The sequence below is a fragment of the Alexandromys fortis genome, unplaced genomic scaffold, assembly GCF_014885135.2.
Source record: "Alexandromys fortis isolate MF-2015 unplaced genomic scaffold, M_Fortis_MF-2015_v1.1 scaffold_27, whole genome shotgun sequence".
Lineage (NCBI taxonomy): Eukaryota > Metazoa > Chordata > Mammalia > Rodentia > Cricetidae > Alexandromys > Alexandromys fortis.
The window spans coordinates 13,640,151-13,661,964 of record NW_026067952.1 but is presented as its reverse complement, the minus strand read 5'-3'; the positions used below and the strand labels follow the sequence as shown (position 1 = coordinate 13,661,964).

Below are 21,814 nucleotides of genomic sequence, written 5' to 3'. Positions count from 1 at the left end.
TTAACTGTTATGAGACATCCAGCATGGGTACCAAGAACTGAACTCTAGTCCTCTTCAAAAGCAGCAAGCCTATTCATTTTTCTTTTTCTTTTTTCTTTTTCATCAAGACAGGAACAGTTTTTTTTACTCTGTAAGATCAGGCTGGCCTCAAACTCAGAGATTCACTTGCTCCTGCCTGAGTGCTAGAATTAAAGGTGTGTGCTACCAGGCCTGGCTTGTAGTAAGCTTAACTGCTGAACTCCCTAAATTTCTTGAGAATTCAGTTTGTATTGTCAGGAAACACTAAAGACGTGTTGGTATGCACTCTAAATTACCACGCACTACAGCCTAGACGCTCTGATGGGATTTCTCTCGACTTTAGTTACTTATCTTCTGCTTTCGTAATAGCATCGTTGCTCCTGCATTGCTTGCTTTGTTTTTTGGTTTGAAAGTGAACTAGAGCTGGGTGTTTGATAAGTAGAAACTGATTTTTGTGGCCCATTTTCATCTTTTCATGTTTTCAGTGGGACATCCCCTCTCGCGTGCCTCAATGCCATGCTACATTCCAACTCAAGAGGAGGAGAAGGACTATTTTATAAATTGCCTGGCCGAATTAGCCTTTTCACACTCAAGGTAAAATGATCTTTTGGTACAAAATTCTCAAAATGTTTTTTTGTTGTTTGAAGCAGTGTTTGTCTGGGTAGCCTTGGCTGTCCGGAGCTTGTTCTATAGACTGACTAGGCTGGCCTCGAACTCCTGCCTCTGCCTCACAAGTGCTAGGATTTAAGTTGTGCACCACTCTGCCTGACTTTAGCACCTGATTCTTTCTTCCCATTTCACAACATTTCTACTTTATTTTATTTGTTTGTTTATTTGGTTTTTGTTGTTGTTTTGAGGCAGGGTTTCTTTGTGTAGCCTTGGCTGTCCTGGAACTAGCTCTGTAGACCTGGCTGACCTCTTACTCACAGAGAGACACCTTCTTCTGCTTAACGAGTGCTGGGATTAAAGGCATGCACCACCACAACCTGGCCGGTTCTCAAAATTTTTAATGTGCATAAAAAAAACCTGGTAGGTTTGGTGCTGATGGATTGTCTTTCCTAGTACGCAATCCTAATAACACTGCTGCTTTTGTCCTTAATGGTTCTCTGGGATGCTGTGGTGTGAATAGACTATTAGGAGTGAAGTTACATCAATTTTTATTTTTGTGTTCAGCTTTGCTTCTCTATACCTTAGTAGGTTATATGCAATTGAAAGATGAGTGTATGTAGTGGTAATTGCTAATGTGCCTTAGTGAAGATCTTGTTTGTAATACTATTGTGAGGGATAAATTACTGGGCAACTAATGTAATACCTACTCTATGGAAAGTAACCACAATGTGAATATCAGTATTTAATAATTACAAAGAAGTTCATAATAAACCTTAAATAAATTGGGCTGAAAAGGAGTAAGCAATTATTTTTCTGTCATTTCTGATATATTTGGCAATCATTTAGATCACAGTCTGAAAACATGTAGATAGATAACTTAGATTTTGTTGACATAGTGGCTCTGTCATAACTGTTCAGTTAACATAGTAGCAGGAAAACAACTTTGGACTATGCACAAACAAATTGAGGAGGCTATTTTCCGAATGTTTGTTTATTTTAGTTTGAAACAGGGGCTCCTTATGTAGCCCCCACCTGTCTCTGTCTCCCAAGTGCTGAGATTAAAGGTGTGGCTCACCATGCCTTGCAAGGTTTACTCTTACGTGCAAGTGTGCTGTCTGATGCTGCAGAGATGAGAAGAGGGCACTGGAACTGGAATTAGATACAGATTGTTGTCAGTTGCCATATGGGTGCTGGGAACCAAATCCCTGTCCCTGCGAAAGCTACAGGTGCTCTTAAGTTCTGAGCCATCTCTGACACCCATTTTCAACCATTAAACAAGTGCTTATTTTATTTACAAAAGCGGAAAGCAGGGCAATTTTATTTTAGTAGGACTAAGTTGAGTGATCTTATTTAGATATAAGATGACTTGGTAACTATAGGGACACTAAGAATTGCTGATCCTTTTAGTGCTCCGTAATGTATTTTAAAATGTATACACGTGCACTTTCTTCCTATGAATTTTGTTTACTTGATAAGAAAATAATTAAAAAATTTTAAATAATCTGAATAAATACAAATTATATAACTTGTTATTTCAGTAGGTTTGTGTACATGAAATATTTGTTGATGCAGGAGTTTGCTTTCTGCTAAGCCCTAAGCTAAGAGGCTCCAATGATCCTTATTCAAGAGATCCTCTTTGTTTAGTTTCCTGAGTAACCAGGCAACTTTCTGGTTTGTTAGTTTTATGAGGCTGATAATTGATCCCAAGACCTATAACATGGTAGGTAAGCCCTACCACTGAACTATATGTACCCAACTGGAAATTTTCCATGTTTAGTATTTTGTTCTGTTTTCTAAATATTTATTACTAGTAATTTTGACTTTTTTGTTTGTATAGCTTTTGTTTTATTTTTGAGAAAGCATATAGATTTGTAGCCTATGCCAGTCCTGTCTTTACTTCCTGAATGGTAGGGTTACAGTCATGTACTGCTTTGTTTTACTTAAAATTTTTCCCCCTATTCTGTCCCTTGACTATTTTTTCTTTTTTTGTTGTTTTATTCCCCCCCCCCCCCCATTTCTTGTGTAGGCTAAATAAGAATTCTATGAGCCACACTGTCAGCTCTCTGTTTGTTTATTACTGTGTAGTTCCTGATGAACTGGAACTTGATATATAGACCAGGCTGGTCCTAAACTATTAGAGATCTACTTATCTCTGCCAGGATTAAAGGCTTATACTTCTGTACAGCACACGTGTGGAGCTCAGACAGATTTATAGAGTCGGGTTGCCAGGCTTCTGGCAAGTCTTTACCCAGTGAGAAGTCTTGTGGGCTATTTTCTAAGGACTGGGTCTCTATGAAGCCCAGGCCTGCCTTGAGCTTGTGGAGACACGCCTGTGTCAGCTGCTTCTTAAGTGCTGGAATTACACAGGAGAGCTACCATGCCTGGCTTCCTTTTGTTGTTAAGATAGAGCTCCCCCTGACTATACTTTAGAGGTATGACACGGAAGGTCCTTGGTTTGCTCTCCACAGACACATGTGTGCAAAAACAAGACATCCTTTTTGACATGTTCTAATAAATAATTGCTTTTTTCCCCTATTTATTTGTTTTTGCTTTTTTTTTTTTTCAAGACAGGATTGCTCTTTGCATCTTTAGGTGTCCTGAAACTCTGTAGATTATGTTGACCTCAAACTCACAGAGATCTGCCTGTCTCTGCCTCCCATCCAAGCTCCTTGGTGACTGCTGGAGTGCCTGGCTCTCTTTCTCTCTCTCTCTCTCTCTCTCTCTCTCTCTCTCTCTCTCTCTCTCTCTCTCTCTCTCTCTCTCTCTCTCTCTCTCTCTCTCTCTCTTTTTTTTCTTCAGTTTGAGATAGGCTCTTACTGTGTAGTTCTGACTGGCCTGAAACTCACTCTGTAGACTAGGCTGACTTTGAATTCTCAGAGACCTCCCTACTTCTGCCTCCAGGGCAGTGATGTTAAAGTTGTATGCCACCAGGCTCAGCTGCTCATAATTTTAACAAAACTATTCCTAAATCTACCTCAGGCATGTAGCTCATATCTTGTGATTTTGATAGAATTTCAATTTGGATAATTACTTTATGTTTTTGACTTACTAAAGCAATTAATGTAAATGTTGCAGAAAATGCAACAAAGTAGTAAAAGTCTCCTTATAACCTAAACTACAATTGATATTATCTGGAAACAGATGAGCCACTCATGGTAATGAGTTTCTGTAATCCTAGCACAGTGGAGGTCAAAGTAGGAACCAGAGTTGGAGGTTATCTTTGACTCCATAGTAAGGTCAGTTTGAGTCTGTGTTACATAAGACCCTATACTCAAAACAAAACATCAACAAAACAAAAAATCAAAAAATCCTGAAAGCCATGGAGTATATACTTAAAGACTCCTGCTATTTTTTTTTAATTCAGCTAGTAGATTGTTGCTGTGTTGGAGATAATATCTTTTAAAAGTTGTGGGTTTTTTTTTTTTTCTGAGACAGGGTTTCTCTGTAGCTTTGGTGCCTAGCTCTTGTAGACCAGGCTGGCCTGGAACTCACAGAGATTCGCCTGCCTCTGCCTCCCCAGCGTGCGCCACTACTGCCCAGCTTTAAAAGAGTTTTTATTGCTGTGTTTTCTATTTCATAGAATATTCTTGTTTTGGAGATACTGTCTTTGTAGCTTAGGCTGGCCTTGAGCAAATTAGCCCAAATTGGTCTGGAACATGAGAGCAATTATTGCCAGCCTGGTCTACAAGAGCTAGTTCCAGGACAGGCTTTAAAACTACAGGGAAACCCTGTCTTGAAAAACAAAAAAAAAAAAACAACAACAACAAAAAAAAACCAATTATTGCCCAATCATGAAGTTTGTTTTTGTTTTGTTTTTCTCCTTGAGATAGGGTTTCTCTGTGTAGTTTTGGACCATGTACAGTAACTAATTCTGTAGACCAGGCTGGCCTCGAACTCATGTAGATCCACTTGTCTCTGCCTCCTGAATGCTGGGATTAAAAATGTACCCCACTACCACCTGCCCCAAACGTAAAGTCTTGATTTCAAATCCCCAGCACTCATGTAAAAAGTTAGGCATGACTGTGAATGCCTGCCCATAACCCTAGCACTGTTGGCTTAGAGACAGGAACATGGCTTGCTGGCCTAGCCAGCCTAGCTACAAGTTCACTGAGAGACTGCATCTCAAGGGAATGAGATGGAGAGTGATAGCAGAGGAGTTAACATTCTCCTTTGGCCTCCTCTAGGGCACACCTGCACGTGTGCTTATGTTGTGTACAAGCATAACAACAGGGAGCAGTTGGGGTGGAGAAACAGTTCAAGTTAGAATGCGGCTAGTAGGAACGGCGGGCTGCGTCCCGCCACCTGGCTCCTGTACGGCTAGCTTTATACCCGAAATAACAACACACAAACTGTATTCTTTTAAACACTGCTTGGCCCATTAGCTCTAGCCTCTTACTGGCTAATTCTCATAACTTGCTTAACCCATTTCTAATCATCTGTGTAGCACCACGAGGTGGTGGCTTACTGGAAAGGATCTAACTTGCGTCTGTCTTGGAGAACAGAGCATCTGCCTCACTTCCCTTCTTCCAAGCATTCTGTTTGGTCTACTCCGCCTATCTAAATTCTGCCCTATCAGGCCAAGTAGTTTTCCTTATTAACCAATGAAAGTAACACATAGACAAATGACCCTCCTCCATCACAGACCTAGACTGTATGAGACTCTATGCCAGTCCCTGTTAGGACAAACACAAGCAAAAGCAGTCATTTTCATTAGAGGAAAAAGGAAAGGAGATAATTGTATTCTTTTATTTTTTGCTGGTTTGATTTTGCTTTTATTTCTTTCAGACAGGGTCTCTCTGTGTAGCCCTGACTAACCCCAAACTCAAAATTAGCCTGGCCTCGAATTCAGAGATCCTCCTACCTCTACCTCCCTAGTGCTGGGATTAAAGGAGTGTGCCACCAGCACCCAGCTCGTTTCAGTCTTACAATGTTATAACTACAATTGAAATTTATACACAGCTCTGTACCAACAGTTCAGAATTATCATCGAATACAAATGAAAGAATGAGTGTAGAGTCTGGGTTTAGATAGGATAAAATCATAGCTGCTGCCATTTGAAAAGTAGTATCAGAAGTTCATTAGTAGGTATATGACAAGCAGTGGTCTCTTAAAATGCAGATTAGCTATAGATCTCTGTATCTGCTTCCATCAGTTGCTGGTTGAAAGTTCTATGATGACAATTAAGGTAGTCATCAAACTGATTACAGGGGAAGGCCAGTTTAGGAGTCCTCTCCACAGTTGCTTAAATTCTAAGCTGGGGTTATCCTTATGGATTCTTCGGAATATCCATAATGCTGTTTCTCTATAGCTCTTTAATGGCTCCATCAATCAAGATATCTCTCTCCTTTCCCTCACTGTCTTGAGCATCCCCCGTCTTGAGCATCCCATTCCCTCGTGTTCTCCTCCCTCCTCTTTTCCTCTTTCACCCTTTCTTCTCTTCCCCCACCCAGGTGATCTTATCTGTTTCCCCTTCCCCAGGGGTATCCATTGTGTGTTTTTCTTAGGATTTTCCATGTTACCCAGTTTCTCTGGGATCATGGACTATGTATAGGCTGCTTATCCTTTGCTTTATGTCTAATATCTACTTATGAGTGAGTACATGTCATGTTTGTCTATCTGGTGAGGTAACTCAGGATTTTTTTTCTAGTTTCATCCATTTGCATGCAAATTTCAAGGTGTCTTTGCTTTTTACTGCTGAGTAGTACTCTTTTGTGAAATGTACCACATTTTCTTTATCTATTCTTCAGTTGAGGGGCATCTAGGTTGTTTCCTGGTTCTGAATAATGCTGCTATGAACACAACTATGATCAATGGGACCAAGATTTATTCCTAGTGCTTGAACTGGCATCTAGGAGCACATTCTATTTGGATGGATGCCTTGCTCAGCCTAGATATGGGAGGAGGACCTTAGTCCTGCCTCAAAGTATAGTGTTAGACTGTTGACTCCCCATAGGAAGCCTTACCCCTTCTAATGATTGAATAGGCAATAGGATGGAGGGAAGGTGTGGGAACAGGGATACTTATGTAAAATGAGAAAAGATTGTATTAAAAAATTAGAATAAAAAATAAGTAAAATGCAAATTAGATGGCATTGCTCTCCTAGTTGGCCGTGTGTCCTCTGAACTGCTTTCCTAACACTTGTGCTTAATCGGTAACCATCCTTCAGATATTCATGCTTATATTGGTTTCTCAAGTTCCTCAAGCCTGGCTTCACACTTGCCAGTGCTGCTGACTGGAAAACTTGAGTTGCATCTTGTTGCTCGGTGTCTAGTCTGACAGTGTCTTTTTTTTTTTTAATATTTATTTATTATGTATACAATATTCTGTCTGTGTGTATGCCTGCAGTCCAGAAGAGGGCACCAGACCTCATTACAGATGGTTGTGAGCCACCATGTGGTTGCTGGGAATTGAACTCAGGGCCTTTGGAAGAGCAGGCCATGTTCTTAACCTCTGAGCCAGCCCCCTGACAGTATCTTAACGGAAAGAACTCCTCCTGAAGATGTAGCTGTCTTGAGCTGGCTTGTGTATTTTCTCCTGCTTGTTTCTGTGTACTATAAACAGTATGCTTGCTTATGTTCTTTTCTGTTCAGCAAGTTAGTATCTAAGAATTTTCTTTATTCTTGTCCTCTTTGGAGCAGTTTTTCCAAAATCTATTAAGCTGATATTAGAAGTCAGTCTGCGGCCTCAATCTGGTTTCTTTTAATTGCTAAAGAAAGATAAAACATTAAACCAACATAATGGCTCAGCAGGTAAAGGGTGCTTGCCACCATTCCTGATTACCGTGGTGGAAGAAGAGAATTTGTCTTCTGATTTCCACAGAGGTGCTGGAGAATAGGTGCTCTGTCATGTGCGTGCACATAGCCTCTCCCCAATAAATAAATATTTCTAAAAGTGTAATAATTAAGAACTTAAACTTTTTAAGTATTTTTAAAACTATATTACTTTTGTGTAGAGTTTGAACTGTAATCATTTTGATTGTACCTTTAGTACATCAGCATAGAGCTGAAGAGATGGCTCAGTGGTTAAGAGCACTGGCTGTTCTCCCAGAGGACCTGAGTTCAATCTCTAGCACCCACATGGCAGCTCACAGCTGTCTGTACCGCCACATACACATACATGCAAGCAAAACACCAGACATATAGACATAAAGACAAATCATAAAAAAAAACCATCAAGCGTATTTAGACAATGCCTTTTGTGCTTCCTGTAACTCTTAGGGGGGAAAAGGTATTCTTCCTAATGCTTTAAAATCCTAAGATTTTAATGAAGGAAGGAATGTCAAGTCATCCATTCTTATTTTCACTTTACAGATTGAAAATGGACTCCCAGGGCTGGAGAGATGGCTCAGCGGTTAAGAGCATTGCCTGCTCTTCCAAAGGTCCTGAGTTCAATTCCCAGCAACCACATGGTGGCTCACAACCATCTGTAATGAGGTCCGGTGCCCTCTTCTGGCCTGCAGGAACACACACAGACAGAGCATTGTATACATAATAAATAAATAAATATTTAAAAAAAAAAAAAAGAAAATGGACTCCCAGCAGATGGAATGCTGTATCTATAATCATCTCTTTGTATGACAGTACACATAGCTAGCTGAGTTAGGGGCTAGAATCCATACCACATCTTTGAATTTGGTATCTTTTCATTGTGACAGTTTAAAGAATTTTTCTTAAGGTTTTGCAACTTTTGGTGACTTCATATTTCTTAAAATGTCAATTTTACTTAAAATGCAAAAATTTTCTTTAAGATTTATTTTTATTGTAAGTATATGATTGTTTGCTTACATGTATGTAAGAGCACCACAAGTGTGCCTGCTGCTTACAGAAGTTTAAGAGGGCAGGATTTCTTAGAACTAGAGTTACAGATGGTTGTGAGCTTTCACAACTTGGGTTCTGTGTAGGAACCAGTAGTCCTCTTAACTACTGGGCCATCTCTTTAGCTCCAACAAAGATTTATTTTGTATTTTCTTTTATTTTACTTTATGTGTATGGTGTTTTGCATGCATGCATGTCTATGCACAATGTGTGCACCTCACCTGATACAGAGGCCAGAAGAGGATATTGGATCTCCTAGTACTGGAATTCCCGACGCTTGTGAGCTGTTATGTGGGTGCTGGAAATTGACTGGGGTTCTCTCCAAGAGCAGCAATAAGTGCTCGTAACTGCTGAACCATCTCTTCAGCTCCAGGATTGACTTCTAATGTTAGCAGATTCTTTCATAGCTTCAGGTAGAACTTCTCCAATGGGGGCAAGAAAACAGTATTCTTAGGTATTAACTTACTGAACAGTAAGAAAATAACTTAAAATCTGCATATTCTGTTTTTAACAAATGAAAATAAGAGGGACTATTCAAAGCAAGATGACTTGAGTGTGGTAACATTGTAACAATTTTCAGACCCTAAGATAGGAACCCCCCCCCCCCCACTGGGTTTCTTTATGTAACTTTGGTGCCTGTCTTGGAACTAGCTCTTGTAGACCAGGCTGGCCTTGAACTCACAGAGATTGCTTGCCTCTGCCTCCTGAGTGCTGGGATTAAAGGCATGCACCACCACACCTGGCTAGAGATAGGAACTTTTGTTATGCCTATTTTGAGTTTTTAATATTCTCCATGAATTTTATTGACATTTCTTATTGTTGACTTCCTTTTGTGTTAGAAGAGTGGTTGGTGTATGGCAGTGCCAGAGCACTGGAAGTGGGCATAGTGATGCACATTCCTTGTAATCTCACACTTGGGGTCGAAGTGGCCGGATCAGGAGCTCAAAGTCATCTTCAGCTACACTGTGAGTCTAAGGCCCTTGAGACCATGTCTCAAAAGAAAACTAGAGCATTGGGGTAGAAGTCCATTAAGGTCAGAATTGCAGCAAAGCACTTCTTGTATTACTTAAACTTCTAACTCTCAGTACTGCAGAGTTACAATTGATAGCTCAAAAATAGGTAAAGCCCTTTTATATCATAACGTGGAACTGTAAAATATAAATGAAGACTTAAATTGCTATGATTGAAACAATAATGAGGAACTGGCACCGTCTCTTGTGTTTTCCATTATTGCCACTTTATGGCTTAAACTGCTAAGGCTTCTTCCATGTACCTTAGAGCTCTTTTGCATACTCTGGGTTAAACACCAATAAGACTTTGCCATTTTCGTATCTAGAATAGGTCATTCTGTATGAACAGTAAACTAGCTATGGGTATTTTCTTCCCTGTTCTTTGTGACATATTTGGCATTGGCAAGTGACTTTTTCCTTCAACTGTTTTAATTATTATTATTTGGTAGGGGAAGGCATGTGTGTTTGTGAGAGGGCATTTTTGTGGAGTTGGTTTCTCCTTCCACTTTTACTTGGATTCTGGGGGTCAAATGTAGGTGATTGGTGTCTTAATTATTTTTCTACTATTTTGGCAAGATGCCATGACCAAGACAACTTATTGAAGAAAGTCTATTGGGGCTTAGAGTTTCAGAGGGCTAGAGTCTATGGCTATCATTAGCAGCAAGCATTACATCCGGTAGGCTTGCAGGTATGGTGCTGAAGCAGGCGAAAGTCATGTCTTTATTCATAAGTGAGGGAGACAGATATTCTGGGAATGACAATGATCTTTTGAAATTTTAAGCCCTCCCCCAGTGAGTCATCTCCAACAAGGCAGTACTTCCTAATCCTTCCTCAATAGTTCTGCCAACTATGGAACCAGTATTCAGATATCTGAGTCTATCAGGATCATTCTTATTCAACCCACTACAGGTAGGCTTGTATAGCAAACACTCTTAACTTGCTCAGTGCTGTTGGAAGTCTTTTTGGATTGCCAGTTAGACTGGTACTATTTGCTCTGGTTAGTTCAAGTAGTAGCTTGGTTTTAACCTCAGTTGGTAAGACATATTTGAGTACTTGAAAAGGGGTTATGTACAGTTGTCTGAATTTCTAGTTTATTTTCAAGAGGGGCCATGTTTGTTTTCAGTGCCTTGGTTAGAATCTGTTTTATGCCTGTTTTAGGGTTTCTGGTGTTGCAAAGAGACACCATGACCACGACAACTCTTAATAAGGAAAGCATTTGATTGTGGTGGCTTGCTTATAGTTCAGAGATTCAGTCCATTATTATCATGATGAGAAACAAAGCAGCAGTCAGGCAGACTTAGTGCTAGAGAAGGAGCTAAGATTCTTTTTTTCCTAATTTTATTTTATGTGTATTGGTATGAGGGTGTCAGATTCCCTGGAACTTGAGTAATAGAACTTGAGCTGCCACATGGGTGCTGGGAATTGGACCGAAGTCCTCTGAAGAGCAGTTAGTGCTCTTAACCGCTGAGCCATCTTTCCATGCCTGGAGCTGAGAGTTCTTACATCTTGACTTAGAAGCAACAGGAAGTGAACTCTCTCACTAAGTGTAGCTTGAACATCTAAGACCTCAGAGCCTGCGTCCACAGTGACACACTTCCTCCAACAAGGCCACACCTTCTTCAACAAAGCCACATTTCCTAATAGTGCCACTCCATTTGGGGGCCATTTTTTTCCCAACTACCACATTTCATTCCCAGGCCCCCAAAGCTTGTAGCCCTATCATAATGCAAAATTGCATTCACTCTACAAGTCCCCATATTCCCATATAGTAATCTGATACTTATTTAAAAATCTTCAATTTAAAATCACTTCTGAGATTCATGCAATCTCTTAACTGTAATCAAATAAGTGATCAAAATGCAGACCACATTTTTCCAACATACAATGGTGTTGAAATAGGTGGCGGCGGGGCTGCGTCCCCAACACCCCGGCCGCTTGGCTAGCTCATGCCCGAAATAACAACACACAAACTGTATTCATTTAAGAACTGCTTGGCCCACGAACTTTAGCCCTTACATGCTAATTCTCGCACCTGGACTAGCCCATTTCTAATGATGTGTGTAAGCACCCCAAGGTGCGCTTACCGGGAAGATTCTAGCCTGGGTTGGAGTTGCCTGGGAGAGCTGAGCATGGCGTCTCTGCTCCAGAGAGCAGAGCTGTCAGGTCTCTCCGGGAGCAGAGCAGAGTCTGACCTCACTTCTTCTTCCGCCCAGAATTCTATTCTGTTTACTCCTCCCATCTATGTTCCTAAGCTATGAGGCCAAGCAGTTGGTTTATTATAATTAACCAATTACCTTCCTCCATCACAATGGCACAGGATGTACATTACCATTCCAAAACATAGGAAAGGGGGCATAGTGAGAAAAAATAATAGATCAACACAAGCCCAGAAAACCACCTGAGCAAACTTGAAACCCTGCATCTCAATGTCTGATGTCAAAATGCTCTTTAGTCTCCAACTCTGTTTAGCTATGTTGACTGCCAACACTTTGCTCTTGGGCTGATTCTTTTTCTTGTTAGCAGCTTTCCTTGGTATCTGTCCTATTATTACTCTGGCATCTCTAACATCTCAGGGTCTCCGAAAGCAATCCAGGCTTTTCCTTAATAGCTTTACCCAACAGCCCCTCTGGGCCTCCATTTAGAGACACCATGATACAGGCCTGGCCTGAGCGCCTTTTTCTTAGTTGTGGAGGCAAATTTCATAGCTCCTTTCTTCTATCCTTAACTCCAGAATTATGTGGTTAATGCTGCCAGGTTCTGCTGCTTGCTTGGACTGGAACATGGTCCCCTTGTTCTATCTTCACCAACTTTCTGTTTTCAGTGGTTACCTTCACTGCTTAAGTTTGTCTGTTTTGGAACTGCTCCAGTCTGGCCTCAAACTCAGAGATCCACCAGCCTCTATCTTCCAAGTGCTGACTCTAAGCTTTTCTTTAGTTTCTTTAGACAAGTTGGAAATTTAGCTGGATGGGATCTTGCCCTGAGGTCACCACTCCCTTTATTCCATTTCTTAATCTGTTTATCTCTGTGAAGGTAAGATTTAGCTCCATTCCACTTCCTGGTGCTCCTTTTCTCCTCAAATATTTTTTCTTGATCAGCTTGCTCCTTTTCATTATATATCTTCATTAGAGTTAACAGTAGTAACTGCACAGCAGAGTCTATACTAGGCTGTTTTGAGATTTCCTCTGCTGAGGGAGTTAATTCAAAACACTTCACTTTAGTCTCAGGCAGACTCTTGGGACAAGGGTAAAAAACAGCCGTAATCTTTACCAAAATATCACAAGAACGATCTCTAGACCACATACTAATATTCTTCTCTGAAGTCTCTTGAGCCAGGCCCCCACAGTTTAAATAACTCTTGGTACTGCTGTCTTCCATGCTTCTAGCTAGTATGACCCATTTAGCAGCATTTAAAGCATTCCACTGCTTTCCTAACTCAAACTCCCAAAGTTCACATTACTCCAAACAAAAACATGGGTCAGTCTGTCCCAGCGATACCTCAGTCCCTGGTACCAGTCTCTGTCTTCTTAGTTGGGGTTTCTATTGCTGTGAAGGGGCACCATGACCACAGCAGCTCTTATAAAGGAAACATTTAAAGTTCAGAGGTTTAGTCCATTATCGTCATAGTGAGAAGCAAGGCAGCATTCAGGCAAACACATTATTATAGAAGGAATTGGGAGTTCTTACATCTTTACTCATAGGCAAGAGGAGGTGAAATGTCTCACTGGGCGTGACTTGAGCATATATGAAACCTCAAAGCCTGCTGCCACAGTGACACACTTTCTACAACAAGGATATACCTAATAGTGCCACTCCCTTTGGGGACCATTTTCTTTGAAACCACAATGCCTAAGAGATGAACTGCTTTTTTTTTTTTAATTTAAGATTTTTAAATTATGTGTGTCTGTGTCTGCATATGCCTCATGAGTTCAGGTGCCCTTGGGGGCCAGAGTTGTTGAATTCTGTGAAAGTGAATTTTCTAGGTGGTTATGAGCTGGCCAGTGCGAGTGCTGGGAACTGCAGGGACAGTTTGACTTTAACTTCTGAGCCATCTCTGTAGCCCCTGAACTGCCTGGGTCTACCTACCTACCTAACCATCTGCACAACATTTATGTGGGTGTGTGCGTGGGAATGGGCATGCCACGGTGTGTATGTATGGAAGTCAGAGGATAATTTACAGAGAATAGGTTCACTCCTTCCACTGTGTATGTGGAATTTGGGAATTCTGGAACTCAAATTCATGTTGTCAGACTTGGTGGGTGGCAGGTGCCTTTAATTCCTGAACCATCTCATTTGGCATTTTCTTTTCTTTTTATTTTGAGTTTGTAGTATAGACTGGTCTATACTGTTAGCCAAGGATGACCTTGAACTGTTGCTTCTTCTGCCTCCACCTCCAGAATGCTGGTATAGATATACATTGCCATACCTTGTTTATGCCATACTAGAGGTAGAACAGAGGACCCCATGCATGATAAGCAAGCTCTCTGTCAACTAAACTGCGTTCTCAGCCCCAGAAAAGAACTGAATTTTGTCAGTCTAACTGCTGCTATTGGAGCCTTATGAGAAAATGAGGTGGTAAAAATAGCAGTTAGGAAAACACTGACAGTGGAGTGAGTGATTGATGGGAACTTGAGGTAGAAATGTCATGGTAATGTCTGTTGCTAAAGTGACGCTTATTTGTTTTTTTTTTTTTAAAGGATTATAAATGTTGTTGTATTCATTCATTCATTCCATTTATTTTGGTTTCGAGATAGGGTTTCTCTGAAAAAAAGTCCTAGCTTGTCTTGGAAGTCACTCTGTAGACGAAGCTGGCCTCCAAATCACAGAGATCCACCTGCCTCTCCCTCTGAGTGCTAGGATTAATGGCATACACCACCACCGTTTGGCATAATTGTTATTTTTTAAACTATGAGGTTCTTGGAGAAATATTCCATATATTCTGTGCTTCCTTAGGATTGTGTTTGAGAAAATGCTTAAGTTTTTCTTGAGGTCAGCCAGCGTAGAAATTGTACTCAATATCTTGATTCTTCATACCAGACTTTAGGGAGAAGGATTTGTTTATTCTGAAAAAATCGTACTTTGTGCATAGCTAAAACCGAGCCATATAGTATCGAGTTCATCAAAGTGGTTCTTTTGGCCCAGAACTATGTTTACATGGACAACCAATCTTAGTAACTGTACGTGCCATATAGGGTCACTTTTCTTTGTTAATTCAGAGATTCATTTTAACACACTATGATAGTTATTCCTGTCAACTGGATAGCTTTGAGAAATGCTTAGGAAAGATCTTAGTAAAGCACACTTTGGGAGAGGTATCCGTTACGGTGTTTCCAGAGGTGGTTACATCTTGAGACCTAGACTAAATGAACTAGTTAATAATCAATCATCTGTTATATTCCTAATGTGATGGCGTTATTAGGATGTGGCCAAAGGTAGGAATTAGGGAAGTATTGGGGAAAATCAGTTAATGAGTTATCTCCTTGGGGGGGGGGGCTGTATCTTGCCCTGACTTCTTGCTGCGCTTCCTCGTAAGTGTGGAGTTTTCCATCTAGAACTCTGATCAGTTCTGTCCTGCCAGCCATTCCTCACATAACCACACAGAGCAGAGACTTATTAGCTATAAATGCTTGACCAATAACTTAGGCTTGTTACTAGTTTAGATTTTAATAAACCCATATTTCCTATCTACTCTCTACCACGTGCTAGTACCTTCTTTCAGCACAGCACAGTTTGTCTGCTCTCAACTCCCGCGACTCAGCCCTTCTTCCCAGTGTCCTCTGTTCCTGGCAGTCTCACCTATACCTCCTACCTAACTACAGGCTAGTTAACTCTTATTAAACCAATCAGAAGGCACCTTGTCATAGACACATCTTCACAGTATACAAAAAGATTATCGCATAACACTTGCTCTCTCACCTTCTGGCATGAAGTGAACAGTTTTCCTCTACCACATGTTCTCAGCATCAAATGTATGGACCGTGCAGCCATGCACTGAGCCCTCTGAAACTGAGCCAAAGTTCTTAAGTTGTTTGTGTCAGGTATTTTGGTCCCAGTGATGAAAGGCTAACTCACATAAAAAAAATTGATGCCAGAGAAGTAAAGTTTGATAGCTAGTTAGTGTTGTTAACTTGACAGGGTCTGGAATTTCCTCCAAGATAAGCTTCTAGGCACGTCTATGAAAAATTATTTAGTGTTGGATATGCTTATGAGGGATTATGTTAATTGGATAAATGAAGGTGGGAAGAGACATCCTAAATGTAGATCTCACTTTTTCCTTAGCCTGGGTTCTAAACTACATTCTTTGTTCTCTTGTGACCTGATGCAGTACGTCCAGTTGCTTCATACTCCTGCCTTGTGTTCTACTGTCATGATTAACTTTGGGCCAAAATAAGAAAGAGTAAATCTTAAGGAAAATGAAAAGAAAATGCCACCCCATTCAGTGCAAATGCAGCTCTCCTCTTTTCCTCCTGCTCTGTCTTTCTCTTGTGTCTCTTTCTTCTCTAGGAATTCCTCTGCCCCTGCCATCTCTCAGGGCTTCTGTGGTCCTTTCTTCTCACTTAAAGCACTCTCTAGTCTCAAAAAGAATATATTTTATGTTTTGTTGATGTTTTAAGACTTTGAAGTTGAACTTAAAAGTAATGATCTGATTAGTTTGGCAGAGGAATTTTCAAGACAATATAAGCTCAGGAATTATGTGGTTCTTGTTGGCAGTTTTAGCCAGATTTACAGTGACCGCACAAAGGAGAGCAGAATTATTTTAAAAGTCTGTATTTTAGACAAAGTGTGCATATTTAAATCTGTAGACAAGAATGGTATTGTTAGAGAATTTAGTGCCATTCAAAAGAAGTCAAGTGGACGGGGAGATGGCTTAGTACCCACACAGTGGAAGGAGAACAAGTCATCTTTACACACGTGCACTGTGACATGCAATCATGCACTCACATATAATACATGTATGAGCACATAGTGAAAATTTTTAATTTTTTTTAAGACAAAAACCAAGCAGTTTATACTTTGGAGAAGATACCTTTGAGGGCAACTCGGGATTTGACCAGATCTCACCTTAGATAGGTTCTAGAGTATAAAATTTATAAATTCATTGAAAGATTTGTTCCTTGAGAAGAAAGAGCTCTTGAGACTCCCTGATTGTAGAGGGCCTCCTAGAGAAGTTATTTTCTCAGGATCAACTACCCAGGCATTCAGGGTCTGCTACTGCATTCTGGTCCGAAGGAGCCCAGGTGCTAATTGAACTGGTAGCAGACTTTTGCATTTTTCACATGATAGCTTCGTAACTGTGCAGGTGCAAGAGTTATGAGTCATAGAGCATTCCAGTGAGATTTCAGAGGGAGGTCTGGCAGTGCATCAGCATCTGTGCTGGCAGCTGGGAAGAGTAATGTGTGAAATTGAGCATAGGACCTCAGCTGTAGGGGTTCACTGGAGTGTGAAGTCGAAGCTCTAGCTGACCATGTTGGTTCTCAAATGTTTGAGAGAAGCAAGTTCAAAGTGTGGGAAGAACAATTTCAACTTATTTGGATATCATGAGGCAGTAGAAGCTTAAGGAGCCAAGAAGGATATCTTGTGTGGAAGGATGCTGTCTTGGTGAACCAGTGACTTTAGAAATGGGTACTTTACTATCAGTTGATTGTTTGTTTTAGTCTTTTTTTTTTTTTTTTTTTTTTTTTTTTTTTTTTTTTTTTTTTTTTTTTTTTTTTTTTTTTTTTTTTTTTGAGCTACAGATGATTCTTTATGCTAGTTTTTCTCTGGAAGGTATTACCTGAAAATTCTGTTTTTCAAACGTAGCCAGGTATGATGTTGTACACCTTTAATCTCAACTCTTGGGATGCAGAGGCAGAAGAATCTCTAACATTTAATACTAACCTGGTCTGCATAGTGAGTTCCAAGCTTGCCAGAGTGACATAGTGAGATTCTGTATCAAAAACAACAAACCAAACAGACAAGAACAACAAAAAGCCAACAAAAAACTCAATTTTCCCCCATGGGGAAGTCACCATGTCCAATGCTATTATCATAGTCCTGTACTATATTATAATCCTGTACTAAATACTAAAACAGCTACTGTCTAGGCTATTGCTTCCACTTTGCCCCTTGACAGATAATTGTTTTGCTCCTTTTTAAAATTCATATGATAGTCAAAGTGATGTTTTTTTCTAAAACATCTTGTGATCCTGACTTGTTTTTGTTTGACACTTGTCAGTGGTTCCCATGGCATTGACTAATGTTTAATGTTCTAAACCCCATTCAACAATCCCTGGCTTTCTTTTGGTTCTTTGGATCTCTCATACTTCAGTTTTAGGCTTTTCCATATTAAATCTTAATTTTGCCTGGCTATATAGTTTAAGAACTGACAGTTTATATTGTTTCTCAGAGCCTTCTGTGGCCCATAATTGGATTTTCTTCTAGGGTCTAAGCTTCTGTTTTTAAAAATTAGTTTTTTTTTTTTCTAGACAAGGTTTCAAAAATTAGGTTTTGTTTTTTTTTTTTTTTCATTTTATGTGTGAATGTTTTATCTGAATGTATATGTGCGCACCACGTTTTCCAAGGGCCCTTGGAGATCAGGAGGGCATCCCGTTTCCAGGAACTGGAGTTGTAAATATATATATGTGAACCACCATGTTGGTGCTAGGAATTTGCTTTGGTCCTCTGCAAGAGCAACAAGTGGTTTGAATCTCTTGAGTCATTTCTACAGTCTCCTGGTCTGAACTTCTTACCAATTACAAGTATACAGTTTCTGTTCGTGTAGTTTGAGTGCCTGTTAAATCTTTCCTGTTTATGCCTTGGGCAGAGATGCTATGTTAAGTACTATGTTATCTTCCTTTTGGCTGTATCTCAAGTAGTTACGGTAAAAGTTTAATAAATGTCTTTTGAGAGCTGGATGTTGTGGGACACATTTGAAACCCCAATACTCAGGAAATGGAAGCAGGAAGATCAGGAGTTCAAGGCTATAGTTGGTTATATGGGGAGTTAGAGGCTATACTGTGCTATATGAGATCTGTTCTCAAAAGGAAAAATGTTGAACCAGTATTATTAAACAATACTTATTAAGCAAATAAACATAGTAGAAAAATACATGAAAGGGTTTTTGACCTTGCTTTTGGGGCCGGGGATATAGTTCATTGGTAGAGAACTTGGCTAACATAAAACCCAGAGTGAATTCCAGAACCACAGGAAGGAAAAAAAAAAAGAAACCTGTTATAGCAGCAGGAATGTTCTGGTTTTGTTTTTTTATTTTTATTTTTTTAATTTTTTTAAAAAATTTTTTTTGTTTTTTTGAGACATGGTCCCACTGTGCATCTTTAAGGTGACCTGGAACTCACTATGTAAACCAGAAAGATTTCCTAATACATAGGTATTAATGACTCTTGTGTTATAGGCCATATCTTTTATCTTGCACTGTTTATCTAATGTTATTGGCTCTTGGTTAAGGCTTAACAATTGAGAGCCATACTCAGTGGTGGAGAATTCATTGCCATGTGGTTTTGTAATCTCACTTGTCTCTTGCAGAGGTAGGGAAGTGGTTGCTACCTAGATACATGGTGCTAGAGAAAGAGTATATGACTTTTAAGTATGGTCTGTATATTCATGTACATACTCCGTATCTGCTTGCACATGTGATAGCATCTCAGAATTAAAACGCATAAAACTTACGTCGTGATTGTTTTTCCCATGGGTCTTCACCCATCTTGACTATGTAATAATGGAATTCCATCTTTTAAGATCCATTTTCTTATTTGACCACGTCCTCCCCGAGGCTGACTATCAAGGTATTGAAGTCCAATAATCAAAAGCCCTTTTTACTCATCTTTAATTAGATGCGCAATTAAAATTAAACATCTCATCCTAACTTAGGGTTTCCCCCTCTACCACCATTTTCACTATCCAGAGGCAGTCCTTTGTCCTTCCAGGGACAAATATCCTTGTCCCCCTCTCCCTTGTTTCCTTCCTTTTCTCCCTTGTTCTCTATTCCCTCTTTGTCTCTTATTCCCTGCCCTTTGTGAACTTCATGACAGACAGTGAAAAGGGAAAAGGATGGGGAGAGAAGTCCCTTGGAAAAAAGGAAAAAGCACATAAAATAGTGCATGTGAAAGGCATGGGGCTCTAGAACCTTGTCTTTTAAGTTGCTCAAATAGAAAACTTGCTTTGGAGTGACTCCTCACCCCCGCTCTGTAATCAGCAACTCTTGCTACCTTCAAAATACACAGACTTTGGCATTCTGTCTGCCATGACCCTAGTTTAAGCTACCCTCATTTCTGCTAGTTACTATCTAGTTTCTGCTAGGTCTCCTTCTACCTGTGATCTCTTTCTCTTGTAAACTGAAAAGCGCACATCTGTTGTGGTTTGAATGAGAATGGCCACCATAGGCTCATATATTAGAGCTTAGTTGCCAGGGAATGGAACTGTTTGGGAAGGATTAGATGTTACCCTATTGGAGATCTATCAGTGGGCATCGGCTTTGAGGTTTAAAAAGCCCACACCAGGCCCAGTCTGTCTTTCTGTCTTGTCTGTTGTTCCCATTACCACTCCCTGCTGGCTGTAGATCAGGATATAAAGCTCAGCCACTGTTTCACCACCAGTCTGTCTGCTTCTTGTCATGATGGTCATAGACTTGCCCCTCTAAAATGTAAGCAAGCTCCCAATCAAATGCTTTCTTTTATAAAAGTTGCCTTGATTGTAGTGTTTTCCTCACAGCAGTAGAGCACTAAAACACCTATATTCAAGATTCTTTGTGATTATGGACAGTTAAAATGTTGTTGCAGACCACAGCAAAACAATCTTGTATTACTTTGTAGTCCCTTTATAAGCCAATGATGGCCTGATCCTATGTGACCAAATATTCTTGTAACTGTCTAAACCCACGTGGTTCTTAACCATTGGTTTATAACCCCCCAAAAAACCATTGGCAAACACAAATACTTGCATTACCATTCGAACAATATCAAAATTACAGTTATAAAGTAGCAGCGAAAATAATTTTATAGTTGGGGGGAATCTTCACAACATGATGAACTGTATTAAAGTGTTGCAGCATTAGGAAGGTTGGGATCTAAACCTTTAAAAGTTGTAGTATCAGACTACTAGATTCCCATCAGTCCAAAAGCTAGGACAGTCATCAGATAACATCTGAATCCTTACCTGGGTTCCCCTATTTGCTGTGGCCTATCTGTGGTACCCACCAGAGGATTTGCTGAGTGCATTGGCTTATGAATCACTGTGTAGCTAGCTATACAGTCTCATGTAACCATTTTCACAGTGGAATATCCTTCAGGGAAACCCAATTTTGTGTTGTGGTAACTCCTTCAGCCAGTAAATAGCCTTTATGATACTGGCCCACTTTAGGTGTAGTCTCATGTACTATAAATGCAGACAAAAAATGTGTGGGCCCTCTTTGCTGCTGGATTCAGTTCCAGTTCCCAGTGCATGCAGAGGACTGCGGGTTGCTACTGTGAGTTTATCCCCAAATAAATAAACCTTTGTCATACTCCATTCTGGGCTATTGTGGAACACTTTGGTATGACAACAGTTTTGTGTTTCCTGGCCATAGTCATCCATATTTACCTAAACTCACTTCCCTTTGAGATAAGAATTGTTTTTGCATTGCCTCTAAAGGAGAGAAATTTTGTTGGTTTGAACTAGTCTTGAATTTCCTGCCTTGGCCTCTTGAATATTGGGATCTCAGGCATGCATTATCATACCACACAAACACAGAAGAGATTTTACAGAACTGTTGGTCAGATCACAGCATTCCTCTAACCCTTTCTGTCGAGTTTTCTGTCTTCACTCATAGTAAATAAAGATTTTCTAATGTGGCTTGCGGTACTTTACTTCCACCAGCCTCCTAACATCTCCCTCTGACATAGTGTTCCTTAAATGCCTTGAGTTCCTTTGGGATTCTTGAACATGCTGGCATTCTTCCTCTAAGGGGCTTTGCCTCTGCTCTTTCATCTCAAAACCACCCCCTCAGGTCTTGACTTCCACTAACTGTGCTGGTCCCATATCTCACAGCAAGCACTCTCTTTCTGCCTACATTTTTCTTCTAGGTATTCACCATAATCTGATGTGCTGTATGTGATTTTTGTTTACTGTTCTTTCTAATCTCCTTTGATTAGACCATAAACCTCCATAGGAGAGTGTCTTAGTCATTGTTTTTTTAACTATGTAGAGATACTCTGACCAAGGCAACTCTTAAAGAAAAAACATTTAATTGGGGAAGGGATTGCTTACAGTTTAAGAGGTTTAGTCCATTATCATCATGGTGGAGAGCATGGTGGCAGGTGGTGGAATAGAAGCTGAGAACTTCACATCCTGAACTGGAGACAGAGAGACAGCCTTGGGCTCATAGTGGTTGCA

General features: G+C 40.2%; 1 protein-coding gene across 3 annotated transcripts in view; it reads left to right on the top strand.

The window, feature by feature from the left end:
• The window catches only part of Asxl1 (ASXL transcriptional regulator 1), an 84,328-nt gene that overhangs the window by 21,325 nt on the left and 41,189 nt on the right, over positions 1–21,814 (top strand). For 2 of the 3 annotated variants that reach the window (XM_050150806.1, XM_050150802.1), the window contains one exon: positions 504–612. The exons of the other annotated variant lie outside the window; for it this stretch is intronic. In XM_050150806.1, coding sequence (XP_050006763.1) covers positions 504–612 — 109 coding nt within the window. The remainder of the gene's footprint in view (positions 1–503; positions 613–21,814) is intronic. 3 annotated transcript variants of the gene reach the window in all.